General features: G+C 43.8%; 1 protein-coding gene across 1 annotated transcript in view; it reads right to left on the bottom strand.

Moving 5' to 3' along the window:
• The window catches only part of FBXO10 (F-box protein 10), a 57,165-nt gene that overhangs the window by 10,232 nt on the left and 24,765 nt on the right, over positions 1-22,168 (bottom strand). The window contains exons 7-8 of the mRNA XM_066604452.1: positions 13,831-13,901; positions 9,550-9,702 (exon numbers count right to left, since the gene is read on the bottom strand). Of these exons, the coding sequence (XP_066460549.1) occupies positions 9,550-9,702; positions 13,831-13,901 (224 nt within the window). The remainder of the gene's footprint in view (positions 1-9,549; positions 9,703-13,830; positions 13,902-22,168) is intronic.

Here is a 22,168-nt window from a genome sequence, read left to right as displayed (position 1 = left end):
GGGCGGATTGGTCATGTATATCACCGGGAAGATCCCCAAAGGGCTGCCCTCTCCGTCCACACTGGAGGCCGACCGTCTGCCTCCTTGAGGAAGGCAGAGTGAGTCGGGAAATGATGCAGTATACAAACTGTGCATTGGTTGGCCGAGCCTCAGCCAATCAGTGCAAGGCTGGCATACTGCATTATTCCTTAGCAGATTGGTACACAGGGACAGCTGCAGAAGCGCTGTAGAGAAGCAGGCTTACCCTCTGCTCGCTCTCTCAGTACGCAGACCAGAGAGATCAGCATTATACAAATCACTTCCCGCAGTGTTATCCAGCAGAAGTGGACTTCTCACCATTCTGACAGTCCCTGACATAGTAAGCAGCTACCGGCTCTTGTCACAGTGTAATTGTATATTTAAGTGGCTCCTTAGCCTTGTTAAAGCAGTCTATGTGTTTATCTGCTTAGGTTTGTTGTTCTATCCAGGACGCTTCTCTGGCATTTCAGGGGAGGGCTACCCCCTTGTCTTCGCTACCAGGTGCAGTCGACCATGTCTCTATAGATTTACTTGTCACATCCCTGACAATGGGAGGCAGAGGTACCGGAATACCTCTGTATTATTATTCATAGGTATAACATACGGATACACAGGAGTATACAGAATAAGCAGAAATTAGATGAAAAGTAAGAGTCGGCTAATGGGCAAAAGTTAAAAGGGTATTCTGGAGACTTAAAATTGCTTCACAACCCCTCTGTCCTTCCTGGTTGCTGCTGACCAGGACATGTGACTGCTGCAGCCAATCACTGGCTATAGACGGTCACTGCTGTCCAGTGATCCGCTGTTCAGTCGCTGACAGCGCCTACAATGATAGATTATTGTGCCGTTTCCCCTTTATCCAGGGAGAATCGGAACGATTATTTTCTGTGCAAACGAGTGCTAAGAAATAACTCCTCCCAAAAAGTTACAATAAAGTCATTTTTTTAAATAATATTGATTAAAGGGAACCTGCCAGCAACTATGAAGCCCCATAAACTAAGTGAGGATGTTTATAGTTTAGGTGGAGTTTGTGTCTCACACTCAGCCAATCCTCTACTTCTGCGGTGTCCCCTGCCCCAGCAGCTTGAGTCTTTGTGACCGTGCATCTCTCACTCATCTCTATGGGGGTTTTCACATAAACAGAGTGAAGCTATTGGTACATGCCAACTCTGCCGAGAGACACCACAGGAACAGGGGACTGGGCGAGTATGAGGCACAGCTCACCAGACTCCACATTACCTGAACTATAAGCACCATAACAATCTATGGTACCTGTAGTTGCTAACAGGTTCCCTTGACAGGGGTTTTGACAAGTTCCCTTGACAGGGGTTTCCAGGCTGTCAGTGCCGGGTACACCGAGGGCGGAGCAGAAGCTGCTGCTCCGACCCTTGTGTAGTGGCCAGCACTCATCACTGCAAGCACAGCTCTCATTGAAATTAATGGGAGCTGCACTTGTAATTGCAGGCTGGGTTCCTAATGGATTTCACTGAGAGCTGCCTCTGCAATTACAAGCGCCGGCCACTACACAGAGGCGGAGCAGCAGCTTCCACTCCAACCCCAGTGTATCACGGCACAGAGTCTGCAAAACCCCTTTAAGTTTGGAAAATTAGATATTTTAACTTTAGGCCATATAGCCCAGCCCTAGCACAAGTATAATAGTAGTTATATTGTTATATATACCGTGTTTCCCCAGAAATAAGACACGGTCTTATATTAATTTTAGCCTCAAAAGAGGCACAGAGTCTTATTTTCGGAGGGGTGTCTAATAATACTCACCTACCACCGACATTTCGATCCTCGTGTTGGCCTTCATTGCTGCTGCAGGCTGCTGTGTCCTTCTTCAAGCAGACAGAGCAGTTCTTCCTGGTAGCGGGGCCTGAATACCTCGCTTCCAGGAAGCTAATGCTCTGATTGGTTAATCGAGCGCGGCGTCAGCAAATGAGAGCCGACGCTGGATTAACCAATCTCAGCCATTCAATGACATCATTGAATGGCTGTGATTGGTTAATCGAGTACCGGCTTTCATTGGCTGACACAGCGCTTGATTAACCAATCAGAGCATTATTTTCCTGGAGGCGGGGTATTCAAGCACCGCTTCTAGGAAGAACTGCTGTCGGTTTGAAGGAGGTCGCGGCAGCCTGCAGCAGCGATAGAGACCAGCGTGAGGATCGGAATGCCGGCGGTAGGGGAGTACTGTTTTTTTTTTGTTAACATATAGCCTAGCTTGGGCTTATTTTCGGGGAGGGGACGACCTATTTCATGGGGGAAAAAAAAGCAGCAAAAGTAATTTTGGTAGCTGAAGGAAAAAAAATAGGGCAGTAGAACCACCATGTGGGTAAAATCCCTAAAAAGGGTCTGTCCCTTTAGGTACAAAACAGCCTGGTCCTTAAGAGTTTAAATGGACCTACAACATGGGACCACTGGATTTTTTTCCAAGGGCCACTTTAAGTTCCCAGTCGGCCCCTGCTGCCAGAACACATGGCGCATCATTGCTTACTGTGCATGTGGTTGTGTAGCCACAGAGTAGGGCCCATGTAAACAGCAGGATGTGTGCATTACTCTTCCCACAATTGCACCCAGGTGGGGGAAAGACAGGCGGTGCGAGCGCAAAAAAAGGTAAAGACGCACCTTGTACATGATTTTGGGGTGTATGTGTTAGGCCTTATACCTAGTTAGTGAAGAATGCTATAGGTTACTTAGAAGGCTAGGGTTTCTTTTTGATGTTTCTATTGTGTTGCTTCGTCTTGCACTGACGCGAAGTGAATAAACCTGGCTGGTTCAGACCCCATCCACGCTGCTGAAGTGCATCCATGATTGTATCAACCATCTCACCCAGATATCACAAGTCATCGCTTCTAATTAATGCTCCATAATATATATTTTCCTCATATTCATCCTCTGAGACACAGTGCACTCATTGTACAGGGGTTATCCCACTAGATTGTCTCTGGATACCGTTTAAATGATAAACCTTCTAGTGCAATGCCATAGACTTCAAGCACCCTCGCTCTCTAATTGAAGCGGTTGTTTTATCCACTGAAGACACACTTCTGTTCCTTTTTACATTACTTCACTGTTACTAAATTACACTCATTCAAAAGGTACTTGAACTCTGGTAATAAGGGGTCTGGAAATGCAGAGGGTCAACAATCTTCGCACAAACTACTGCCGCTCCACAAAACCGAACAAACTAAAACCTCCAAGTCGGAGTCGGTCCGGATCATCCATGGAATATATTACGGCCATCATGCAACACGATGTGATGTTCGTTCATCTGCTCAGACTTGGCTGGCTAGTAAGAGAACAACATAAGGCAATCAGTCCAAAGAAAAAGGTCCTGAAGTATGCCGCCATGGTCACTATTCTTCTCGGTCACAAATTGGTACTGAAATCTTCCATTAGAACCAATGGGTTATGCAGTGTGGTAACACTTATAGGGAACTTGTCATCAGTTCTTACCATAGTAAACCAAGCAGAGCGCTATAATTATCACCTACATCGGTTTACAAAAAGTATTTTGCATGGAACTTTATAAATACAAACTTGAAAAACTACTGTTTAACCCTTTCCAATCCACTGTCTGACGTCTGAAGACATTATGATTTAAGGCTGTACATCTCCGATGTTGGAAGACACCCGTCGGGCTTTTCTTACTGTATATTGCCAGCCTCTCTGCTGTCGGAGCCTATCCAATGTGTCACCTCATGCAGTACTGGCTTTAGCCAGCAGATAGCACCGTTGTATAACGTCAGAAAAACAGTAAGCCCCCTAGAAAAACCAGGATACAAATTGGATCGCAAAGAGTTAAAGAGCTCCCACGCCACATATGAATTAGACACAGCGGTCTGGTGGGTGGGCCGACAGTCTCTTGTCTGCAGGCTTTCCCTGTAAGTCGGCCCCTCTCTTCCCCATGATAGTAGTCTTACATGCAACCCTGCAAGATCTCACGCTGCCACTGACCGGCGCATGCCCAGATAATCTGTCCCTTTTGTGGGCAAAATCACCACACTCATCTGCTCACGCATGGGTCAGCGAACTCACAGCGTCATAAGACTTTGCAGCACTGCGTGGAGGATGCATTAGAGGCAGTGCAGGGAAGGCATAGGCTAGATGAATATCCAAAGTTTGAGACATGGCATCAAGACCTGCAGCCTTTCGGATCTATAGAAAAAAAATTCTACATTTTGATTTTTCTCTCATTGAAAAGGAGTCTGTCACAATAGAGGTGAAAGCCTCTTCGCTGAGTGACCTTTCCCGTTGGTCTACTGCTTGTCCACTGAGGAAGTGTGCAACAACATTCTGGGATCCCCGCTGATGGAGATTATAAGCAGCTTCCCCGTTCCTTACGGGCTTCCTAGATGGCCCCGAGTTCTCTAGAATTTGAAGATTCAGAACTGTCCTAGAAAAACACTCCGTGAACCTGAGGGCCCCCATCCAGATAGGCTTGCATTTGTGGTTACTGAAACAAGTGGCGAGAGGGACCACTGAACTCCTCTCCCCATTATGATAAATCTAACCAACAAGAAAAGGATTTTTTTTTTACCCCAGGGGTTACTCTAATCTTTTTATCCAGAGACAATTGACTTCTATCCCATGAAGACAGAATTCTATTCTGTAAAGTGCGGTAATGGAATTGGGGCCAGGAGACCATCTGACTGCGGGAGGTCATCCGACCCAACACATGGCTTCCCTTAGGGAATAATATTTTTTCCTCTGAAACAAGGGAAGAGACTGTGTAATTGTGTTCATTTTATACTGAGGAAAAAAACAATTGTCCAGCGGGGCCGAATCAAGGAGAACTCCTAGGAGGGGTTTCTGATTCCCAGGAACTAGGTTGGATTTCTCATAGTTAATCATCCAACCCAACTTAAATCAACAGGTCTTTCACCTGATTAAAGTGTTCCTGCCTAATGTCTCTGGAACTAGCCACACTTAGTCATTCAGATATTGGACTACTGTTATCCCTTTAGGCCTTAAATAGGCCACTAACGCAACTACCACCTTGGTAGAAACTTGGGCAGACTGGGAGATACCAAAAGTCAAAACAGACAACCTGAAGTGCACATTACCGAGTCTTGAGGAATTAAAGCCACCGTGGATCTAAGGGGTTCCATTCTGAATTTAAAGTAAGAAATGAAAAGTATTTAAAGGTTTTGAATTATGGCCCTATAGGAGCCAATCAGTTTCTTTATTAAAAATAAAGCTGAATAATGACCATAACCTTGGTCTTCTATGGGGCCAGGCATAATAGCCCATCTATCCCTTCCTCTAGTTCTTGTTGGAGAATAGGAGACTCCTATGATGCTATTCTGAACCTTCTAAGAGAAAGAAATATAAACTGTATCTTATAACCTGAGGAAACAACATCTTAAACCCAAGGGTTATTTGTTACCAGTCTCCATACCTCCTAGAAGCGGGAACCAGTTTTCTTCTCTCTTCCCCCTACCCCCCACTGGACCCTGGTCATTGCTTTGTATCTGACAGCTTTGGGTTGAGAATGAAATTTCTACTCTTTCCGCCTTTTGGATAATTCCATCTCCCTGATTTACCTCTGATTTTTTTGCCTTTTGAGCCGAAAGGCAAGATTTTTTGTGGGGTGTTGTTGCTCTTCTAGGAGCCCTTTTTTTCTTATCAGCCGGTTTCTCAAGGATTTATCGAGTCGAGCCCAAACACATAATTCCCTTGGAAAGGGATTGAACATAACTTGTTTTTCGAAGCTGCATCGCCACTCCATGACTTAAGCCATAAAGCTCTACGTGCAGAATTACTTAGCATTGCTCCCTTTGTCCCTGTGGCTGACTTTAGTTATGGCAAACGTTCCAAAATGCTTTCTTCAAGTGAACCTCTAGCTGATTCAGCCAGATATCCATAGACCGTGTGACAGATGTAGCAACCATGTTTGTATCCAACATGATTGACAGTTTCCCAGGTTCTTTCATGCAGCCCATCAGCCCTTCTATCCATTGAGTCCCTCAATTAAGAGGAATCCTCAAAACGGGAATGAGGCTTTTTTGTCAACCTTCGCCACCTAAACATCTATTTTTGGGAAGGGAATATAAAGCTGCAGACTGAGCTATTTGTTCAGTTTAAACGACAAGACTATAAGGGAACTAGTAATTATTAAAAAATTATTATTTATTATAGTACCGGTGTGTACTGTGCTACATGAACGTCACACAGAAGCAGCACTGTCATGCTCCACCCCTGATCACATGGTGGAGATGCTCATCCCGAGTGAATAACTTATGTTCCGCCCCTGATCACATGACGGTGGAGTCATCAAAGGTCCTGCATCCTTGTGCAGATTTCGGGCGAACTACAAACCCCCTGCGGCCTCAGTTGCTATGGAATACTAACAAACATCTAGCCGGACAACAGCAGAATGCGTACAGGCCTGTGATGATGTCACCATCATGTGATCAGGGGCGGAGCATGGAACTCCCTCACTGGGGATGAGGGACCTTTGATGACATCACAGTCATGTGATCAGGGGCGAAACATGCACACATGGACGGACAAGTCGTCATTAGTAGTTTGATGGAATCAAGCAGAAAACATTAAAGGGCAAATACATGTCACCCTTACAGACTAAATGGGAAAAAACACTGGGGAACGCTGACATGGAAAAGGACTTGGGGATTTTAGTTAACTGTAAGCTCAACTGGAGTAACCAGTGTCAGGCAGCTGCTGCCAAGACAAATAGGATCATGGGGCGCATCAAAAGAGGTCTGGGGGCACATGACAAGAACATTGTTCTTCCTCTTTACAAGTCACTGGTCAGGCCACACATGGAATATTGTACTCAAGAAGGACATATCAGCGCTTGAGTGGGTACAAAGGTGGGCAACTAAAGTAATAAATGGAATGGGCGGACTACAATACCCAGAGAGGTTATCAAAATTGGGATTATTTAGTTTGGAAAAAAGACTAAAAACTATGTATAGATATATCAGGGGACAATACAGAGATCTCTCCCATCATCTATTTATACCCAGGACTGTAACAAGGGGGCGCTCTAATAACTATGTATAGATATATCAGGGGTCAGTACAGAGATCTCTCCCATCATCTATTATACCCAGGACTGTAACAAGGGGGCGCTCTCTAATAACTATGTATAGATATATCAGGGGACAATACAGAGATCTCTCCCATCATCTATTTATACGTAGGACTGTAACAAGGGGACGCCCTCTACATCTAGAGGAAAGAAGGTTTCTGCACCGACATAGAAGGGGGTTCTTTATTGTAAGATCAGTAAGACTATGGAACTCTCTGCCTGAGGATGTGGTGATGGTGAACTCAATCAAGTACAAGAGGGGCCTGGACACCTTTCTTGAGAGTTAAAAAAGAACATTTCCATCACCGATTACTTCAGAAGAGTCAGTGATCCGGGGATTATTCCGATTGCTAGGGTGGAGTTAGGAAGGAATTTCTTTCTTAAATGGGGAAAACTGGCTTCAACCTCATTGAGTTTCTTTTCCTTCCTCTGGATCAACAGTGCGGTGTGTCTGGGGGGGGGGGGGGTAATAGGCTGAACTGGGTGGACGCATGTCTTTTTTTGGCTTTATATACTATGTTTTGTTTTTATTTTAAATCCACTGAAATCAATGGGGGAAAAAAATGCTTATTTTTGTTTCAGTTCTATTTTTTTTGCTCCAAAAGAGAACAGCCAGACGGAATCAAAAGGAAACGGAAAACGCAGGTATGAACGAGCGCTAAACATGTCATTTATACACAGTGAAGAATGACAAAAGCTGCTGTTTTTTACTCATATCGAATAAACGAATAAAAGTTATTCAGTATATCGCATGTACCCCATAATAGATCCCATAAAAACTACAATGCTGGAATGCAGATGAAAAAAATTGTACTGGTCTTTAAGGCTAAAACAGATTACATCCTTAAGGGGCTAAAACACAATACCCCCGTTATGTGGCAGCTATATTTACTTGAGACTAATTAAAAATCTACAACAACTAAGTGTCTTTTTCGGAACGTTTTTTGCAATATCTATGTGACTGTTTGGCTTAAACGACTGGAACAAAAATATGGAGTCAAATCCTAGAAAACGATGTCTCAATAGGTTCAGGGTCTGCTATTCTTCATTCCAGTGTGTCCCAGACGTCATGGCGGAGTTTCAAATGATTAGGTTGTCAGAATGAAGCACAGCAGACACTTGAGACCCCAACATGACTTTTTGGACACACTGAACATTGTCTTCAGATATACATAGAGCCACTGTAAGCTGGGAGGTGAATCTATACGTTAACCCTTTACAATCCAATTTGTATCCTGGTTTTTCTAGGGGGCTTACTCTTTTTCTGCCGTTATACAACGGCGCTATCTGCTGGCTAAAGCCAGTACTGCATGAGGTGACACGTTGGATAGGCTCTGACAGCAGAGAGGCTGGCAATATACGGTAAGAGAACCCCTGACGGACATCTTCCAGCATCGGAGCTGTACAGCCTTAAATCATAATGTCTTCAGAGGTCAGACAGTGGATTGGAAAGGGTTAATTCTTAAATATGACATGTTAGTAGAGAGTCTCATGTTGTACTTTTCTGCCAAATCTCCTAATTTCTCAGGTCAATTATTGAGGGAATACCTCCTGCTATTATATAACAACTTATATCAACTGCAAACACAGGTAAATTCCAGAACTCCACTCCACATTAATAGCCGCACATATCATTTCGCAGAGGTTTCAGTCCATGTCTATCGGGACAAATTATCTCCAATTACAACAGCAGCTGCTTGTAGTAAATGTTGTAGAACGTTCCCAATATACTGGCAACTCTATATACACAAATATGGTTATATTACAAAACACCTCTTTGCTTTTATAAACCCGATTCCCAGTTTATTTTAATATTTTATCAAAAAACAGTTTTGATCTCAAGTCTCTCTCCTATTAGAGGTATTGAGTACAAACACTGGGAAATAATCTACCGTCTTATAAAAGGTACCGTTAAGAGGATGTAAAAAGGTTAACAGCTCCGATGAGCTGCGCGGCTTATTGGAGATGTTGGCGGCGGGTGTCAGCTGTAAGAAACAGCCGGCGCCCGCGTTGTATCGAGGGAGATTGCCGCTTTGAAATGAAACATCACCTTCCGAAAGCACCATAATCTAAGTTATGGTGCTGTTTGTGGAAGTGACTAGGAGCCGGGTGTTGTATTTTTTATAATCCCCCAGTCGCCCAATACCGCTTGTCACCCGTTGAAATTCACATACTATACGAAAATCTGACTCTCTTCACATGGCCATGTGCGTGCTCTCCCAGGTCTCCTTTCAAGACTGAAGCAATAGTCAAAGCCCTACTGAGTACTCCAAGAATGACCACAGGCCACGCAAAAGTTCCCAAAATGCATGTTGTAGCTTTGGGAAGAACTACAGAAGTTTTGAAATTCTCTTCTGAATATTCTTAGTGACTGGGATCTAGAATACTGAGCGTCTGCAGAACTACAAATAGAAGGTTTGGCCGATGTTACGAGCACTACATCATCTAGAACATATGTAAGATATCTCTACCGTAAATGGTGTTGCCTTCAATAAGACCTTTGCCTCGTTCTCCCACGACCACTCCATCAGAATAGCCGCAGCAGATGAGGTTACTTCTGAGAACCGGGTCACCACCTCTCCGGATGTCCACGCCACCCCACTGATTCTCACGGATTACATTTTCTGTCAGAGAGAGAAAAAAAAGTTTCTTGCAATGTCTGCAAAACAGAAAAGTGACAATAGTCTTCTACCAAACTTTGTAAACTGAGAACCTAATTCTGTATCTTCACATAGAAACATGGTGTTCGAAATGCTGGCCTCAAATATGACAAGATATGGGGGGAATGGCTGAGTACACCTGGAGATAAACCAGTGCCATCTCTTCTCTATGTAAGCGATGCCCACGCACCGGCTGTCTACACGAAGTAGTAGAAAATGGGATTCATTACCCAAGGTCCTCTTCTTCCACGGTCTAGTTGTGATGCTCATTGTAGGTTCTCTCAGCATGGGGACTCAGACTAGTCTGTGGCAAGGCACTCCTGTAAATTGCAGCTTGCTACTTACAATACGTTCTCTCACTTATCCATAAACTTTTTCACCAATACTAGCACTTTCTCACCCTCGCATTGATGAACCTTGGGCTCCTATTGCCAGTTCACCCGATTGGACTACTTTTGATAGGTACTAATCACTGCCTACCACAAAAGCTGACCTTTGCCGCGGTCACTTCCACATTTTTCCAGTTTCCAACCAATCGACTCCAAAAACGAACTGTTCCCTCTCTGCCTAATATATCCTACCCGACAGATGCCACTGCCATTCCTTTCACCCGATCTATGTATTAATTATATCTCTGGTTCAATCATATTAACCCTTTCCAATCAAATTTGTATCCTGGTTTTCCTAGGGGGCTTACTCTTTTTCTGCCATTATACAACAGCGCTATCTGCTGGCTAGAGCCAGTACTGCATGAGGTGACACGTTGGATAGGCTCCGACAGCAGAGAGGCTGGCAATATACAGTCAGAGAACCCCGACGGACGTCTTCCAACATCGGAGCTGTACAGCCTTAAATCATAATGTCTTCACAGGTCAGACAGTGGATTGGAAAGGGTTAATATAAAGGACCGAAAACAGCCATGAACCTAAACAAAAAGGTGTATCGACTATATGAGTGAAAAATGATATTTTGTGAAGACTGAATGCCTCATCTGTCCTTTATAAATATATTCAGAAGAGGGCTTTGGGAAGAGGGATCCAGCTGAATGTCACCGACCTACTTACCGTTCAAGTAATCTGCAGCCAGCTATAGAATGGGAAGCGGGTATCAAGCCACTAGGGCTGCCTCCTCTTGTTAGGAGCCGCTATCTTCTCTGCAGAGAATTTGTATTCAGCGTCCCAGTAATTTGCTACATATAAAGTCTAGCTTGTTTTCAGAGAATTCCGTAAAGGCGGCTAGATCAGAAGTGCTTGCCTGAGTCTGTCTGCAACAATAAAGCCTTGCTAACAAGAGACTTAGACATCACACATGTCATTCTAAGGCTTAGGGTAAATTCCTGTGCTGCGGCTACTCAGACGTGAAGAATTCTTACAGATGTAATGGGAGCTTTTCCCTGAGTACGGGAATTGGCATCTAATTTAGAAAAGCAATTATACTAAGATGGAGGATCAAATTTCCCATGAAATCCAGTTAGCTGCTGAACTGGTACATTGTCACCAACACAAAGCGCTTGTTAATAAGAATATAGATATTGGGGGAAGTAGTTCAATCTAAAAACGTAGAAGACGGCGAGGAGAAAGGAGTCTATTGGAGAGATTTCTTCCTCTTCTGCACAATGCATATTGTTGTGCCGGGATACTCAGCGGAATATTAAGTACGTTGTGTCATTAGGAGCACTGACATTCACAAACTGTCTATATAATAGGCTGCCCAGGATTAGAGGAAAGGTCTAGCGTGGTGTGCGATAATGCAGCTGATGGTCATTAGTTATGGAGAGGTGGATAATATACTGGAAAGATCCATGTATGCAGCCATCATCCGCAGATGAGCTATAGGCGATCCATTCACCCCTTCGGGCATGGTCCACAAGATCAGAGTACATTAGGAAACTAGAGCATGTTGTGGGCTTTATGATTAAAGTCAGCATTGCAGCATTCTGGAGAACACATGTAGTATATTAACCCTTTCCAATTCACTGTCTGATGTCTAAGGACATTCTGATTGAAGGCTGTAGAGCTCCGATGTTGGAAGACGTCTGGCAGGGTATTTTTACTGTAGATTACTGGCCACTGTGTTGTCGGGGGCCTCTCCAGCATGCCCCATACCGCAGTACTGGCTCTAGCCAGCAGATGGCGCCATTGTATAATGTCAGAAAGAGAAAGCCCTCTAGGAAACCCTGAATCCAAAAAGGATTGCAAAGGGTTAAACCCTTTTGCAATGGATATATCAGTCGCTGGCGGGTGCTTAATTTTGCTCAGCAACGGATAGCTTCAACCTTGTGGTTACTTCCCAGTGTACCCGAAGAAGTGAAGTTGAAGGACTCACCTGTGCTCCAGCCATACCTGCCAGGATCGGAGATTTATAAAGCCGATCCTAGCAGTTTAAGTCCTTAGATGCCACTTTCAATAATGATCACGGCATCTAAGTGGTTTCACAGAGGCAAGGTACTCCAGATGTCAGTCAACTGGTGCGACTACAGGGTGATGATGATTTACTTTGGCAACCAGCGGCCAAGTGTCCCCAAGTCTGCCATAAAGCTATAAAGCCAAAGGTAAGCAAGCTTACCAAAGTGGAGATCTATTCTTGTAACTTTGGTGGGTCTTGAGATCTACTTGGAACGGAGTTGTTACAGGGACAATGGTGTGACAGTATTATATATTTTCCACAAGTTGCAGCCTGTAAGCCAAAATATTCTTGCTATGTGCTTGATCGTTGCAATATCTTTTGCACCTTTATTTTAAAGTTGTCGAAAAACATTTTTTTAACATAAACGCCTACTGTGTCAGCCTAAAAAATAGTTTCTTCTTGTTTTGTTGTTTGAAACATACAATAAAATAAATAGAGTGGGGTGCTCGGCACTGATGCCACATCGCCCCGTTTTTTAAGAACCACGTGCGCACTGCAGCAAGTTTTTCCGTTAAAAGGGGTTTTCCAGGCATCAAGGCTGTCAGTGCCAGGCTACACTAGAGTCTGAGTGAAAACCGCTGCTCCGACTCCTGTGTAGGCCGGCACTAACTGGAAAATCCCATGCCTCTAACTCAACCCCAAAGGGTTCATAAGATTTTGGGAAACCTGTAACTGCCAGCACACTATAAAATAATATATAATCAATGGAGCGCCCCAGGTACCTGAGCTGAGCAAGCCAATGTGCAGGAACATCCAAGAAGCCAGCAGTTGCAGTACTGTATGACCTGATTAGTTAGAAAAGCGTGCCAGTCCAGTAGGAAGCTATTGTACTAGCCCACAGAAGTACAAAAAGAAAAGTCAACAGACCAGTTTCCAAATTGTTTCCTTACAGGGAAGACTGAGGCATGGAACCTGTACATGTGAGACGGAGACCTCTTTGGTCTCCTTTTCTGATGCTTTCCGTTCCTGGTAGTCTTTAAAGCTGGACAGAAAAGCATAGATCTTGACACATTTCTATCTAGCTAAAAAAAACTGACAGGAACAGAAACCATATGAAGAGAAGACCCAAAGAGGTCTCCATCCCACCTACAGAAGTCTATGGTTCTGTCCTAGTTGTCTTCCCTATGCACTTTTCTGTATAAAAGACAGAAACCAGCGCCGGAGTAAAAAATGTTGTGTGAAAAGAGCCGACTCCTCTAACACGTCTGCAAGAATGAAACTGAATGAGAATTGATGATCCAGTAAGGCTGGGTTCACACGGGATGGATTTGCCAATTGGAATTTCTGTGCAGCAAATCTGCCCGCGGCTCCCATTCCCGAAATTAGCCAGCCATGTAGACGAGATCTTTCAAAGATCTCGTCCACACGGGGCGGCCAATCTATCAATTCTTTTTTTTCCGTTGCGGCCTCTCTCCTCTCTATGGGGAGATAAAGCCACAACGGAATGCCAGCTGCCGACCCGCTCCAAAACCCGCGGCAAACTGCAGCAGGTTTTGAAGCAGCGCTTATCCTGCGTTTTTTTGGTGCGGCCAAACCACGAGATTTCCACAGGATTTCCGTCCTGTAGGAACCCAGCCTTAATCTAGACATTAGATGTAGTATTGTATGTGAAAATCATGCAGTTTTAAACAAGACCAGTGAGCAGGCTAGCGGTGTATAATTCAGATATTCATTATTGCGCAATACCTGTGATCTGACCTCTTCCATTTTCATTCACTGCAATGCCAGCAGCCAGGCCTTGAAATATATGGTTTCCACTGCAGAGAAAAAAAATACACTTGAGATGCCTCGTCTGCATTATCCACATCCTGTAAGTGCATTATTTTTAGACTGTCCTGCTGACAAAATGTTCCTATTCCTTAACCCCCAGCAGTTTAGGACGGGCTCAGTTCACACTGCAGTAAGAGACTCTTGGCTTTAAAATTACATCAAAAGCATTTCAATATCCTTTACAGAACTGCAGCTATAGCGGTCAGAAGTCAGCTCAGAAATATTGACTTTACAGCGGGTGTGCAGAGCGGAGGGGAGACCAACCGCTGCATAGAAGCTCTGCGATTCTCTTGCCTCGCTCCCTTATTATCACATATGGGTTTTTTTCCCCCCAGAAAAGGAGTGAAAAATGAGGACTCGCTAACAGCATTTAACCCTATAGATACTACAGAAAAAAGAACTTTAAAATGTTGTATCAGCGCTCACTATAGGAGATTTACATAGAAATAGATTAAACAATGCTATTGTTCAACACTTCATAAGGGTAAACAAAATAGATGGGACTCATCTGGTATGGGGGCTGGTCATATATGACAAGGCTCCACACCTATGGCCCAGGGTTGCAGTCTAGTATCCTCACCGGTAATCCTGTTCAGTTGGTGTTATATCAGGAGAGCGGCATAGGAAAGTTCGGGGTTTATCGGCCTCGGTAGTAAACAATGGAGTCGGAGTCAGAGACGACCAAGAAAATATATTTCATGCGCTGCTTATAACCAAAAAATGAGGATAGATGCAATGGAGTAAAACTTACTTCACTGAGGGGGTTCGGACCACAGCCAACTCCCCCTCAAATCCAGGACAGCCAAAGAGGAGAAAACCCCTTTTTCAAGCCTAGTACAGAACGCCCCGAAACGCATTGCCACTGTGCATATTGTTTTATACTATATAAATCACCAGGATGAAGATTACCTGTCACCTTCTTCTTTTCTCCTCTTTGGCTGTCCTGGATGTGAGGGGGGTGTGGCTGTGGTCCAAACCCCCTCAGTGAAGTAACCTTTACTCCATTGTACTTATCCTCATTTTTTGGTTATAAGCAGCGCATGGAACATATTTTCTTGGTCTGTTCTGACTCCGACTCCATTCCTACAGATACTGCAGTCATTGCTGACCATGGCATCTAAATGTTTTTTTGTTTTTTTTACAGAAAAAAAAAAAAGTTACATTTTCCCCCTACACAAGGCTTTAAAAAATTTAAAAAAAAAACAAAAAAACAAGCAAACCTACACATAATCGGTATTGCCACTTCAATAACCCCCTGTATTATAAAATATTACATTACTTATCCAGCATTATTAATTTCCTTTAAAAAAAAAAGAAAAAATGGAAGCGCCAAATAAAAGCCATTTTTTTGTTCATTTTGTCTCAGCAAAACAGAAATACAAAATAATCAAAAAAGGTAGTAAATACCTCAAAATGGTACCAATATATACTGAAGTTGTGGGCAAAATACAAGCCCACGTACAGCTCTGTTGACGGAAGATTAAAACTGCTCAGGTACTGATATGCGGCGCCACACAAAGTCTTTTTGTAAAGAAAAGGGTTTATAGTGTACAAAAGTAGTAAAACCTCTATAAATTTGACCTGCAGAATAAAAGTGAACGCCAGAAAAATAAATCCCAAAAAGTTTCTTTTGTTCCATTGCCCCGCAGGAAAAAAAAAATTATAAAAAAAACTTACTTTACACATTTTATGTACCTGAAATAGGTTCATGTAAAAACTAGAACTTGTCACGCAAAATACAAGGCGTCATACAGCTACAGTGATGAAAAATAAAACACAAAAGGGGAAATGACTTACTGGTTCTTAGGGCTAAAATTAGTTGTGTCATTAAAAGGTTTAAAATGCATTTAAGGCCTCCTGCACACAGGCGGAAATTCCGCGGCGGGATTTCCCGCAAAATCTCCCCCCCCGTGCCCGCCTGCATAGGATTGCATTACAAAACGCAATCCTATGCAGACGGACGCGTTTTGTCCGCGTGAAAACACCCGTGGAAAACACATCGCGGCATGCTCTATTTCTGTGCGGATCTCGCAGAGGGCCGCACAGAAATGTCACTCCCAGTGCGCCGGCTCCGCTCTGCGCATGCGCCAGCTGGCCGTCAGCCAGCACATGACAGAGAGGAGAAGACGCCGAAGAAGGTGAGCCGCACTGGTCACTGCAGGGGCGCGGGTCTGATCCCGCCACGAGAATTCTCTCAGCGGGATCCGACCCGACCGTCTGCAGGTGGCCTAAGGCAACTAAGTTCTGCGCCAAATATATTTATACCAGACAAACAAAATCTGCAATACAAAAAGTGACATTTTTGTTTTCCTGACAAGCGCCGGGCTGAATCTACAAGCATAGGTGCAGCCCGGCAATTAGTGCTTTTACAAGAGTGTTCACGGCATAGGGTAATAGCACCCTTTAGGGAAGCATAACTGATTCTGAATGAATTTTACCTGCTTTGGTGCAAATGAAAGTGACAAGAGGAACAATGGCGCTAATGAAAGGAAACAGGTGAGCGCCTTGTGTGCATATGTCACCATAAAACTAGTAACCGTCGGTGCAGAGTAATGCTCACCTGATTCAGATGTTCTACAGCACTACAATGGCAGTAAATCCTGGCGGCTGCCCATTTTTCATTCTTTAGCGGTGCCAGGCCAGGCGATAAGTATGGCATTCTTTATTTTGATAGGTTTCTACATGTTTCACTGCCAACACCGGCGGCTTCTTTTGGTCTAGCAGTGAAATGCATAGCCTGTAGCCGGTGTACTTACCTATCACAATAACGGATGTTATACTTATTTTGTGGTCTGGCGCCGCTACCGATTCCAAGCATGTCCCAAACAGGGGCATCGGAGAGGTAAGCGCAAGACCACCCCCAAAACTGGATGGCTTTCTCCTTAGCCTTCCTTCCTGACTCTTCTCTAGGTTTACGTTTTGCTAGTGTCACCCAGCAATGTTTGGAGCATCACCCAGCAGGGTCTCAAGAATATTGGGCAGAAACCAGGACACGGGCCGTTACACAAGGACCGCAGAGGAGCATCGACCCAGCATCAGGACTATTGGTCTGCATGTTTATGCCCATCCTGTCAGACTCAATGAGGGTGGCATGAGGGTCCGATGTCCGGTAGTGGGACCTGTGCTCACAGGCCAACACCGTGCACCTCAACGGGCATTCTCCAGAGAACACCAGCATCGGCAGGTCTGCCATTGGCGCTCCTTTCTCTTCACAGATGAGAGCAGGTTCACACCAAGCAACAGATGTGAAATAGTCCAGAAATGGAGGTTCAATATCATCTCTGGAGTGATGGCGTCGCATACAGTATTCTCGGTTCTGTACTCGGCTACAGCACCGCTGCGGTCCAACACACATGACAGCTGTGAAATAATGTCATTCACAATGCATAACATAATGAGCCAAGTCTCTCAGTTACTACTGAAGAGCCATAAAGCAATTTACGGACCGTCGCTGAGCGCGCTGCTTGACTAATGGAGCACAAAATCTCAATTACAATTTTGGAAACACACAGTTTCAAGATGGCGTAAATAAATGAAACCTCATGCAGAGTCCAGAATCTGGTAACACAGGGGTGTATAAGAAGCGGGTAAAAGACGCAGAAGTTCCCAAGCACATACATGTTTATTGTATGAGCTGTAACAAGCGATGACGGTCCTTACCAAGAAGGCCGTAAAGGCTCCGTCACACTGGTGATTGCGATATGGCCGCGTTAAAAATCGCTGCAAAGCCGCAACTTTTTCCTGGCGATTTTTGAACGTCAGAGCTGCTTTTTCTCGCAAAAACATGGCTGTCCCCCGCTATTTTCTCAAACTTTTTTTCCGTGCTATTTTTCAGCGCAAAAGTCATTAGGAGTTTTTAAGTTAAAGAGGCATCGCACGAAAATAAATAAATAAATAAAATAAAAAAATCGCAAGTTCCTGCTTTGTGATGTGATAAAAAAGAGGCTTCATAGGGAAAATAAAAAACGAAACACAGAAAGATAAGGCATGCCGCCTTTCTTTTTTTTCCTCACAACATGGCATGTGTGAAATCATCGCAAATGTGACGGAAACCATTGAAAATCATTGGTTTCATAATTCTGCGTTTTCACTCACTCTCGCATTGCGCGAAAATCGGGCGATTTTATCACCAGTCTGAAGGCGCCCCAAGTGTTGAGCAGCATGTAGGTGACTGCGCCAGGCAGGCTACAGGGAGACCTCAGCGATCTGTTGGGAGGGCCAGATGCAATGGGGGAATGTGTTGGAGACCCTCTCCTCTCTGATAGGACAGTGGCGCTGGCAGCTAGTGAGACCCCTACAGCTAGACCACTGAAAAGCCCATTCAACTATTAGTTTAAAAAAAGCAAAAAAAAATAAAAAATCAAGTTACTGACCATGAAGACTCGTATTAACCCTAAACCGCTTTTCCTAGTTTTTTGTCTCCACCTTCCAAGAGGAAGCCATCAGCTTAGCCATACAAGAACTTTCTTTGCAGTACAAATCGTATTTTTTTTTCTCGTTTTATTGACAAGTAAACAACATGTCAGAAACAATAAAAACTTTTGCAGTACAGAGTTATACATGAATATTAAGGGTCGTTGCCCTCGCGGCCATAATAATTACATTGTTATATACCATTTGTAGATAAAGGTGAAAGTGAGGAGGGGGTAGGTGATATGAGATGGTATTGGCTTCTGAAGAAGGATAGTAACATTAAAGATTGTAGTGGGGGACACACGTGTCTACCATGGGAGTAACTATATACATACATATACGCATGTAGCTCACGTGTTAGTGCGTCCATCGGAGGAGTGGAATACATAAGGAGATGAAGCCATCGGGGCACTCTTTAGTGCGGCGTCTTAAGTGGGTAACAAATCGTATTTTTAATGGCACCATTTCATGCATCAAGCAGGTTAGTTCAAAACTTTTAAAGTTTTTTTTTTTTTTTTTAAATGGGGTAAAATAAAAAAAAATGCTATTGCACCGCTGTTCTTTGCGTTTAGTTTCTACAGTGTTCATGATGTAGTAAAAAATACCTGAGGTCGGCCTTTGTCTTGTTACAGCGGTCACTAATTATACATAATGGATTCTGCAAAATACAGGAGGATTAGGGGAGATTTGGGGTATATCTGTCTGTTGTAGGTCAGGCTCACACAAGCATGCTGCAAAATGCGGCGTTTCACTGCGCAGGGCAGCGTATCTCACGCATGCGGTCAGGTCACGCGGTCTGACTGGTTTCTTTGTTTTACATTTCTCTATTTCCCGCTGTGTCACTTAGCGACGTTGCGTATAAATGCCGGATATAAGCAATGTAATTGCGTATGTACAGCATTTATGACACGCCCGTAGCGCTCTATTGCGCAGTAAAATAGAGCATGCTGCTTTATTTTTTGCATGCGTATTATATGTAATGTAAATACCCCTAGTGTGAACGGATCAATGAAAATCAATGTACGTTCATTGACTCCAATCACTGCATAATACGCTATTAAATTACGCTCGTGTAAGCCTGTCCTTATCCATGTACAACATTTTTACCATTTCCTAGGTCTGCCAATCTACTACTTAATAAATAGAGATGAGCGAGCATCACTCTTCTCGAGTAACTGCACTCTCGTCCGAGCAAGCTCACCGGGGGGGGGGGGGGGGGGGGAGGGGGGAGAGTGGGGGGGAGCAGGGGGGAGAGTGAGAGAGATCTTTCTCTCCCCCCGCTACTCCCCCCCCCCCCCGCGCGCTCACCCCCGCTGCCCCCCCCTGCTCCTGCCCACTCCCCCTCCCCCGAGCTTGCTCGGACGAGAATGCAGTTACTTGAGAAGAGCGATGCTCGCTTGAGTAACTGCCTTATTCGAGCGTGCTCGCTCATCTCTATTAATAAAGCTTACAAAAAGTAAAAATATAAAAAGGACTCCACTTTGGGATTGTATTAACAAAGAAAACATATTTCACACAAATATCTAGAATGCGGCATTTCTATAGATGACGTTTTGTCTTGGACACATCAGGTGGATACAAGCTGCTCTAGCAGTTTTACAGCTATGAGATGGGTTACCTTCCTCTGTAACACAGTACAGCATCTAAAATTAAGTTTTAATTTAAAAGTCTTTGAAGTTTTTAATTAAAGGGCATCTTCTTTCACAACGTTTATAAATCGTTGTAGCAGTAAAATGTGTTTTGCCGTTATAACAACAAGGCAACCGAGAAGCTAAAACAAGTAGGATCAGAACAGAAATAGTTCCGCCTCAGCTTCCCATAGGACCTCAGATGTTCTTGTTAATGATCAGCGTCCCCTGTGCTCATGTTATACCGAAACCCACACTGTATCTCAAGTCTGAAATCAGTAAACCCAGTGTGCCGCCCACAGAATCAGTTTTTTAGATTTGGCAACGTCCGAGTACCAGAGCTCCAGTCTATTATCATGACGGCATATCGCGATAAAGCAATCCCCTGATGCATTGTGGATGCCGCAATGACTTCATATTTGATCAGCAAATCTGCTTACACGTGTACCAGGTTCTGTATCAGCGGCAAAGATCTATCTGAAGCAGCCCTCGCTATTGTGTGGCATGTGTTGACCTTGCGAAGGCCGAGTTTCCCCCACTCTAATGCGTGTAGGCTGTATGACGCACAATTCACAAGAGCTCCTACTCCACAAGACACATGGCCTGATAGAACAATAGTAGCAACGCTCATCACATCAGATAAATCAAGGCCACACACTCCCACAGATGTAAGATCAAGCGTACGGAACGTATCTAATGATCGATGCACAAGAGCTAGAGCTTAAGGACATCAAAACAAGACGAAACTGCACTGCTGCTCCAACCACATAGGAACATTATGCTGAAAACAGACAGATGTCCCTCTAGTTCAGCCTCTACCTCCACAATGTTGTTCCAGAGGAAGTCATTAAACACCAAGGAGGTAGAAGACAATTTTCCTCATTTAAAAAGGCAAAAAAAAAAATGTTCCAACTCCAACCTAGCAATCGGAATAATCTGACTCCACGTTCAACTTTCAACCCCTTTTTGAATATTCGCACCACATTGGCTATGCATCAATCCAGTGGAACAAACCCCATCACTATAGAGTCCTTACATATCAGAAACAAGGGTCTGTCTATCACATTATTTCATTCCCTTGGAACCTAGGGGTGTTATGCCATCAGGTCCATTTTAATCTTTTTAAGGTGGCTCTGCACTTCTTCCTGGTGACATTTAGTGGAGAGTTAACTTTATCACACTTTATCTCATCTGACATTTCATTTTCCTCTGTGAATATACTGAAGAAAAAACTATGTTATAGATTTGCTTTCTCCTCATCACATGCTATCATTTTTCCTATATTATTTATTAAAGGGCCAACACTTTCAGTATTAATCTTATCGCTATTTAAATAACTGAAGAACAGTTTAGAATTAGTTTTACTCTCCTGGACATAATATGCAGATGTTTCCTTTACTGTTGATACTATCTCCAGCGATTCTCTAGAGGACCATCAAGCTTGTATGGTTTGCCAAAGCACCTTACACGGTTCATCAGCTTACAACATACTAGAGCAACTGACTCTCTCCGGTATTAGTGCATTATTTATACATAGCCTGTATGAAGAAAACGACAACGCTGACAATTTTAGATGAAAGGCTTGTTTACATCCTGGTTTATGGATTCTGTTTTCCTGTTCCATCGTGGGAGCAGGAAAATAAAATCCCTGTCTCGAATAGATTTGCCGCCCTTTGATGAAAATTAATGGCACCATTGACTTTAATGGGGACCGTCCAGCTTCTGTTCCGCCCTCCGTATTTTCCTGGATGAAATAGTAGCACTTCATGCAGTGTTACTTCATCCTGGATGGTAACAAAAATCTGCATCAGAGAATCAGAAAGGAACTTCCAACACAGATGTGAATGAGCCCTAAAATTAAAGCTCAGAAGTCATTCCTTCAATACGTCCCTATTATACAACATGCACATGTTGGAGTATAGAATTGCGCAGTCGGCCATGCTAGTCTATATAGTCCAAATATAACGAAAAACAAATGCAACCCTTGTAAAATCAGACCCCAAAATGCTGTCCGATTCACTAATGCAAGTGAATGCTTCTGTTTGGTTTAGTTTGGTGGTTCTGTCACAGTGTTGTTTCCATCACATGACACGGAACCGGCTGACGGAACCCCACGGTGTAGTAAATAACGTGTGGGAACGCTGCCTCAATCTCCCCTAGAAGCAAGGAGACTACAACTAATATATTACTGGGTTTGACGAAAAAAGTTTGGT

This window comes from Eleutherodactylus coqui, chromosome 5 (genome assembly GCF_035609145.1).
Source record: "Eleutherodactylus coqui strain aEleCoq1 chromosome 5, aEleCoq1.hap1, whole genome shotgun sequence".
Taxonomy (NCBI): Eukaryota; Metazoa; Chordata; class Amphibia; order Anura; family Eleutherodactylidae; genus Eleutherodactylus; species Eleutherodactylus coqui.
Note: the sequence above shows the minus strand (reverse complement) of the source record. Positions and strands in the feature narration are given on the sequence as shown.